This window comes from Haliaeetus leucocephalus, unplaced genomic scaffold (genome assembly GCF_000737465.1).
Source record: "Haliaeetus leucocephalus isolate CR32 unplaced genomic scaffold, Haliaeetus_leucocephalus-4.0 Scaffold92, whole genome shotgun sequence".
Lineage (NCBI taxonomy): Eukaryota > Metazoa > Chordata > Aves > Accipitriformes > Accipitridae > Haliaeetus > Haliaeetus leucocephalus.
In genome coordinates, this window is record NW_010972528.1 from 11464395 (window position 1) to 11473376 (window position 8982).

The 8982-nt window shown below is 38.0% G+C and overlaps 1 protein-coding gene across 4 annotated transcripts in view; it reads left to right on the forward strand.

The window, feature by feature from the left end:
• Positions 1–8853: 8853 nt before the first annotated feature.
• PDCD5 (programmed cell death 5) overlaps positions 8854–8982 on the forward strand; it is a 29187-nt gene continuing 29058 nt past the window's right edge. For all 4 annotated transcript variants that reach the window (XM_010585102.1, XM_010585104.1, XM_010585103.1 and 1 more), the window contains exon 1: positions 8854–8947. In XM_010585102.1, the coding sequence (XP_010583404.1) occupies positions 8882–8947 (66 nt within the window). In that variant the 5' untranslated portion in view covers positions 8854–8881. The remainder of the gene's footprint in view (positions 8948–8982) is intronic.

The window sequence follows — 8982 nt, forward strand, 5'->3', positions numbered from 1 at the left end:
CCAGGGTATGGAGCAGACAACTGCTACAAGATCAGGGAGCCCACATCTGCCAAGGTCAGTAGCTCTGAAAGCCACAGATGGACTGACCTAGATCCAATGTAACATTCTTCTATAAAGATTTTTTAGATTCGAGCAGGGTTTGCCCCAACTGGTACAAACCAAATTTTTAAATATCACACATAAGCACATTAACAAAAAGGTACTTCCAACAGGTTTATATAGAGTTTCCTTTGAAGAAAATGTTTGTTTAAATAACTATGAACAGTGTGACAGTACCAAACATTTGTGTCTGTGCTAATTTGAGGTGTCTTATACTGCACATCAGAATTAGCATGTGTGTCAGTCAGATCAACAATTACTATAAGAAATATTCTGGTTTAGTGAGTAATAAAGAATAATATACTACCTACAAAGGCAGAAACCACCTTTAAAGTTTTAAAGTAATTAGCTCATCTTCATCTTTGAAAATTAAAGACGCTCTTGAGTGATACAAACCTAAACTGGTATTTTAATTTGGCTGACTTCCACTTCAAGCTCTTACATGTTAAAAATACTCAAGCATATTATCTCTAGCAATTTAGAAACCAAAGCTTATGGCTGCAATCAGGGCATATGGAAAAACCTGTACAAGGGAATACAGAGAAAATATTCTTGTTTCTACAGCCCAAGGAATCAGTAAGGAATGATGCCTCCATGAAGAATTCATCATCTTCCTTCATGCTACATGAAGGTGTGGTGAGACATGCTGAAGGCAGTCAGTCTACCTCTTATTTAATTCTATTGTAAATAATTCTACATAAAAGACTGCTCAGGCAGCAGATTGCCTGCTTTCCTTATAATACAGTTTTAATATTTGATTTTGTCCTACTTCCACAACCCTTCCTTAGAACAGCTGCTGACTCACGTGTGTGTGTAATATCTAAAATGCTGCAGGGGTCAGCTCAGATTTTCTCACCATATCTTGACCTAAGCAACAGTAAATGACAAAAGTAAAAAAGAAGCAAGCACTACTTTTTATCCCAGTCTCACCTTTCCTTTCCCAGCTCTAGTGTTTTGATTACCTTCCTCTGTAGCATTCTGTGCAATCTGGCCTCCATTTACTCTTCTGTCTCTCTTTTCATCTCTGCAGCCTAAAGGGTTAACAGACAGTGAGTTAAAAGTGGGTTAACTTAGACATTCTTAGCGTGCATCTTCTATTCCACGGGCTCTTAACTGAATAAATAATTAGAACCAATATTGTTCCATACCATTTAAAGTAGATTCTCTTCCATAAGCTAGAGCAAAATGTAATAGTTGGAATGCAATAAATACTTCTCTTAATGATGAAAAAAGAAAAAAACCAGATCTAGTGCACTTCTTGTACCTGTGTCATTTCCAAAAACAAGTAAAAAAATAGCAATAGTTTATCTTTGTTATTAAAGAAAGCAGATACTCAATACATAGGAGAGAACTGCTAGGTCAACACATTTGATTTTTACATGGTAGTATCTTTCAGTAGAGCCACACTTCAAATTTATCAAATTCCAAGTATATGGAAGGGTTTGTTTGGGGTTGTTTTCGGGTTTTTTTAAAGCAAAAATTAATTCTGGTGGACAACAAGGGTATATTACCATATCTAAATTTAAGTAAGAGTTTTAAAACTTCTAAATTAACACTTTTAGAAAAATGAGAGCATCTAATTTTATTACATAAAACAATACTACTGGCAACTACAATAGCTTTACTTTAAGAGATATTTCTAAATTGTCTACTCCCTGTTATTCATAGTTCAGCAATTTAGTTGGGAGCTGTGGAACGTGTTTCAGAACAAGCAATGTTTAGCTGCAAATACAGCTAAGGAAGAAGCACAATCCTGACCTCTTACCAGAAGTGCTTAATCTGCTCAGCTAGGCTGAGTACAATGGTTCTAGACTGTTAATACAGTTATTCCATTCAAGTTAATTCCTAGTTTGAATCTGAAATATGGTAAGAAAGTCCTTAAGAAGGGACAGTACAACAACATAGTCAACATTAGTCATCAATCAAACCAACAAATAAGTGATAAAGTCCTCCCTCTTGTAGAAATTTAACAATACAGTAAGTACTATTATAGGAGAATATGATGATATATTACAATTTCAAAAGAAAAACAGGAAGTTGTTTTAATTCATAGTCCACCCCTCACTTCATATATGTGCTGATAATGCAGAGTTCATGTTTTATTGGCTTTGCTGTGCTCCAGCTCATTAAACACAGCTGCTTCATATAGGCACAAATACATTACCCAGAAAGAGAATGAACAATCCGATGTACAAGATTTTAGCCAAAAAAATAAAGGCTTCATGCTCTAATTCTTGATAAAGCAAAAGAAAAAACATTTATTGCACATGTTTAAAAAAATTAAGGCATCAAAGCATATAAAGCAATAAAAATCACATTAATGGCTTCAGCCAGGTGCACTTCTGTAGCAGAGCAAATCCATGAGAGATGACAATCTTAAAGCAGGAAATATATACATATATACATTAATTTCACTGGATTTTCCCATGGGCTGAAAGTTACACGTGAACTCAAGTACTTTACAGGTGTTGGACTTAAGCAATGATTCAGTTCCTACTAAAATCTGTAAGATACTGTCATCGACTTCACAGCTTCAGTATCAGACTTTAAATATATAAAGCATAAGAAAATATTTGAGCGTGCTCCTCAGATTTGATGGCACTATATGGATTATATTCCTGCAAAACATTTGCTGTTTACTCTTTGAAATAAAATGTAACAAAAAAGTCTATCTACAAAAATGTAATTAATAATATTTTTCCTTTTTTCACTCCTGTCTTTTACAATCTGAGATCTCCTCACATCTGACTCACATGTTGATGTCATTCCATTTCCAAATCTATTCTACTGTACTTTTATATTACTGCATACAAATCTTTGTAAACCCATGATGCAGACCGGACACAATGTTTCTCAAGACTGTATTTATTTATTTAGAGCCCACTGCTGAGGCACCCATTCAGATTGTTGCACTGCAAATAATCCTTATTAGCCTTAGGGTGTTTGTTTATAAAATAATGGAAATTAAAGGGGAAATTTTCCATGGCTTCAGTAAGCTTAAGAATAGGTACAATGTGGTCATACAATAACTTATTAGATGGTTAAAATTCACTGTTAATAATTTAAGATTATATACCTAGTTTTCACTGTTGATGTAAGTCTTTCTTCATTTCTCTCACATCAAATACTGAAATAATTTTTCTTTTTTTTTAAATATTACTTTTTTAAAAGTGTCTTGCTTCAGTTTCTATAAGATGGAAAAGTCTTGCAATGCTTATTTTGAAGGCATGGCAATGTTTGCTGATTTTCTTTTAAATTACAATACCAATGTTTATGTGGTTAATTTTTACTAAAATTTGAATTTAGGCCAGAGATGACTAAGCAAGGATTTCATCAGGCAAGGAATTCCAGTATATCTTCCAATCAAAACTACTAAACATAGAGTTTGCAGGGTGTTGTCGTAGCTGTAGGTATCTTACTTTATTTTATTTACAATTGCTTGAGGAAGGAGGTGTTTTGTTCATTAGCTTATTCATGCATTGCCATTCTTCTGTATAATACAGTGTCATTTTAAGGATGATTATGAGGTTAATGTGAGCATTACTGAAAGAGAAACACTATTTATAGTGATTAAAACCCTGTGGAAAAAAATCAGAAACATATCTTGAGCCCTCTAGTGTTTGAAATTGTCTCAAAGGGCTTGGGAAGGATCCTGCTTATCAAAACTAATATCCTTGAGATTTTTACATATCTCAAATAGTACTGATAACCTTTCCTGTCACTCTGCTGAATTACTAATGTACTTATAGTGCATTATTACTTGCAACCCAACTGATACTGAGCACCTTTCACAGCTGACAAATGCATTCTTAAAGAATATGGAGTATTCCCCTTCAATGTACCATTTTTCTCCAGTCATATAAAAAATGTTATTATTTTAGTGCCAGATCGAACTATTTTCCATCCATTAAAAAAAATAATTCTGCTTGAAGACTTTAGGAAATACTTTTTAGATTAATTTCACTAAATTACATAGGTGTAATAAAAAAGGATGAATCACAGTAACAAACAGAACAACAAAATGTTCCTTTAGGGAACCGCCCTGTTTCCTAAAACATCAGCCTGAATATTACATGCATGATCAGAACCTGAATTTTCAAATGGAGTAGATCACACATTAATCTCATAAACATACACCCTTAACCAATGGAATGTAACAAAAATGGACATATGCTCAAGTATGAATATTTCCAGTTTCCCAACCTCAAAAAACCCCGTGTTACTACTTTTATGAAGGGTCTTGGTTCACACATCAACTGTCCTCTTCTTCATCCTTAGTACTTCCATTTTCTGCCCTGTATCTTGTCTGTAATCTTTACCTGCTTATTCACCCCAACCACCTTTACACCAACAGTATATATAACTGCTAGTACCAAATGTTGCAAGCATTCAGCAAAAGTTACTTGACTTGCTAATGACAACACAAGACAGACAAAATCTAGCTGATAAACACTAAGTATTATTTAGGTGAGCTCAGTATAGCTACACCAGTCTAAGCTTATGAGATAACAACCAATCTCATGTTATTTAGCAAGGTTTGATGTGACTGATAATGGGAAGAATAGAATGAATACTATTAGTATATCAGAATATATAAGATACAGTATTTCTAGAACAATGTACAGCATGTTAATAAACAGCTTGAGATGGTTGGGTATCTGAAAAGATGCTATAAAAATACTAGAATTTTTAACTTATCAGTTGTGTTTAAATCAAACTTGCCTTTCAATGACAGAAATTTTAACTCCTATTGAATTTGCTGATATTCACAGCTGTGAAATTTGACCTGATGCCTCAGGTAAGACAAAATTGTAGCCACACAATGCTATATGAAACTTAACTACCACGACAGAATCCTATTTTTTGCCTTTTAAGTCCTCACTGGCCAAGCAACAAAGCCTATGTTTTCAAACATCATTCAGCTTAGAGGCATTCAATAGCCCACTTTGCACTTGAAAATGATGTCTGTTGAAGTACCTCAAAACAGGATATACCAAAATAAGACTCTTAAAATACATTTTTTTAAATTATACACTATACATGTATATTAAAAATATATTTATATTGTATAGAGAGATTAGTTAGCAATATATAACATTTTCTGTTCTATACACAGTATGTTTGTTATGTAATGTAGTTAACAATTACATAGTACTTGTGTTACATATGATACATAATATATACTAGGTTGCACTCTGAAATGCACAGTTATCAGAAAAGAAGTTTAAAGGAAATGGGAAAGAGTATTTTTAAAGTATTTCTTTTCTGTTTACCATTCTTCATCAATATAAATGGCACACGGGACTCTGTGGACATATTGAATATGTATAAAACTTTCAGGAATCCACTATTTCAGCATCACAATTAAAAGTCCTGAACACTATAAAGCAACTCAACCAGTACTGAAAAACCTTTATCTTTTCTTTCATGTTTTCACATTTAGAGCTGACCAGTTTGCAACGGTAATGATATATATCTCTAAGCAGATGAAGAAGAAACTAGGCAGCTGACTAGCCAAAAATGAAATACAACCTAAAGCACTGTGCTACATGCCTCCAGATTTTTTTAATGAACCAAACTCTCCTTTTTTGCTTTCTGAATCTCATAATGTAATTGACAATAACTACAATGTTACCTTCTCAAAACATAAAAACTCATCTACTGCCAGCTCACTGCTAATAAACTCATTTAAAACAACTTATTAAGACATAACCTTTAAGTGTGTGAGCGAACAATATGCAATCAAACACGCAACACAAATATCTATAAAGCTAGATGAAGTATTAGGATTACTGCAGCCTTCTCTGACTGAAGCAAAGCATATGGTGGTATAATGGAGCATGAATTTACAGCAACAGAGATGTACGATATAGATTAAAGCTTCATCTGTGAGAACATACTGCACAGCAAAAAAAACCCAACAATTTTTTTGTTTCCTGGTTTATGGCATGAGCAACAAATACTCTTTGGTGGAACTACGGCTCCCTCTACTGCTAACATGCAAGTAAATACCCAAACCTTCCTTGAAATCCACCAAAACCGTGCTCCTGTAATAGACCCTGATTTTAAATTTATGAAGGTATAAACATGCTTCTCAGGCTATCTGGATGGATGCAAGGTTTTCAGGTTCACGTTATCCATTTGGAGCATGCATCATGGAAAACTCGAAAGAAAATTAATTCCACTCCACTAATTGTGTCTGCATTCACTGCAAGAGTTCTTAATTAAAAGTATTAATGAAACAAGCACTTGATACTTTTTTGTAACTTTTGAAAACTAGACCAGAAATATTTGGTAATGTATCTTTATAGAAACCTCTATTTTTAGGAAGTTGTAGCTTATTTATCCTGGTAGAAGAGTGTTCAAGTTGTTTCTTTGGTTAAATTAAATCTTAAATCATGAGTGAAAAAAAAAACCATACAGCCTTTAATAAGAACATGTGACTGACCAACATTAAAAGCCGAAATTTGAGATGTCAAAGTTACTCATTTAATATGATTGAAGCTATCAAGTGAGTGAGTTGACAATAGTCACTTTTAATTGATTTTAGTGACTTTGTACCAAGTCTGATCAAGGCCAGTACCTTTTGTCAGCTTCCTACACTCTCAGATTTCAGAGACAGGGACAGACCTCATAGCTGAGGGGCATGAAGCCGTATCATTTCATGCTTTTTCTAGTCCCAGTGTTACCGTAAGTCGGCATTTCAGCAGCTCTCTAAGACTCAATTTTGGAGTTTTAGAAAGCAGGCATTCTTTATTGCAGCACTGGATGCATGGGGGATCCTTCTGCCTATCGTGCATACCAGTTCTTTCAACAGTTGAGACTATATACAAAATGGATATACATGTTCATGATTTTTCCTGTAAATAATTAACATATTGTCCTAGTTTCAGCTGGGATAGAGTTAATTGTCTTCCTAGTAGCTGGTACAGTGCTATGTTTTGAGTTCAGTATGCGAAGAATGTTGATAACACTGATGTTTTCAGTTGTTGCTAAGTAGTGTTTAGAGTAAAGTCAAGGAGTTTTCAGCTTCTCATGCCCAGCCAGCGAGAAAGCTGGAGGGGCACAAGAAGTTGGCACAGGACACAGCCAGGGCACCTGACCCAAACTGGCCAACAGGGTATTCCATACCATGGGACGTCACATCTAGTATAGGAACTGGAGAAGTGCAGGCAGGGAATCACTGCTCAGGGACTAGCTGGGTGTCGGTCGGCGGGTGGTGAGCAATTGCCCTGCACATCATTTTATACACTCCAATCCTTTCATTATTCCTGTTGTCATTTTATTAGTGTTATCATTATTAGTTTCTTCTTTTCTGTTCTATTAAACCGTTCTTATCTCAACCCACGGGTTTTGCTTCTTTTCCCGATTTTCTCCCCCATCCCACTGGGTGGGGGGAGGAATGAGTGAGCAGCTGCGTGGTGCTTAGTTGCTGGCTGGGGTTAAACCACAACACATATTCATCTGAATTCCAGGAACTCATTAATATATGTAAATGCCCTTGGTGAAGGTGCACTCGAGATGTTTGGTGGTCTTCAGGGGTCCTCTGGTGGTCTTTGATAGTCTTCCTCACTTGTCTGCTAGTCGAACCTTTTCTAGTGATTCTGTGCAGCGGGACACTTTACGTTTGATACAACTTATCCTAAAGAGTGTTCGTTAGTAACTCTACTATCTATCTTTTCTTGATTTATGTTCTCTTGTCACAAATCATATTGACACTCTAAGCTATCTGAAAAGGGCCTAACGTTTTTATCTTCTCAGGGAATTTGCAAGGTTGGCCAGAAGTAATTTTCTCTGGTATCTTAGACATTTTGCAACATACAGGATTTCTTATCCACCACTAGTCAGTATAACAAAGCCACTGTGTTCTTTTCTTAACACAAGATGTAAAACATCTTGTATCACCAGTTGCCTACTGTGTCTTGAACTTGGAAGCAGTGGTCGCAGCACAGTAAGTTACCTCTCGGGGAGTCACAGCTGAACAGACCTTGGGGAATTATCAGTCAATATTGCACACGTGGGAAGGCCAACCAAATCCTGCCCCCTCTTCCCGCTGTTGGTTTTGGGGGGTTTTTTGAGGAAATCAGAGGACCTCTAGGAGACACAGCTACAGTGTGATCAATCCAAGGTCACGGTAGTAGACTACAACGGTATAGACAAACGGACGAACCAAACCAATGCTGCTTCTATCAGCCTAGTAGCAGCTTACCTGGCATAACATAACCACTCTGCACTGCCTCCTCACAGAACGGGAGCCAGAGAACAAGCAGGCCTGACTTAGCCTGACCTGGGCTCCTTACGCCAGCAGCTCTCAAAAAAAGGGGCTGTAACTTCCCCCACTTTCTCTTCACAGCATCACGGCCGCTCCAGCACGATCACCGTGCCGGAGAAACGAAACTGCATGTGGGCTCGCCAACCTGGCAGACATGGAAAGGGCAAGGAAGAGGCGAGCTCACGGAACAGAGGTTTGGGCAACACTACGAACTACTGCATGGAGCCGGCCTGAGGGGAGCTGGGGACCAGGGCAGAGCCACCCACACCCCCGGGGAGCACCAACAACCACCGCCATTTTCACCCGGCCCGGCCCGCCTCCGCGGCCGAGGACGGGCGGGCGGGGGTCGCCTCGAGAGCGAAGCGCCTGCGCCGTGAAGGGAGGGCAGGCCGCAGAGAAGCCCCGCCCCCGCGCTCCGCGGCGCCTTCGGCGGTGGGTTAGTAGCGCCTGGCGCGGTGGCGCAGGCGCACTACGGCGTGGGTGCTGCGGCTGCGCGACCGACCCGCGGCTATGGCGGACGAGGAGCTGGAGGCCTTGCGGCAGCAGCGGCTGGCCGAGCTGCAGGCCAAGCACGGGGTAAGGCGCGGGGGCAGCCGCCCCGCTGCCGTCCT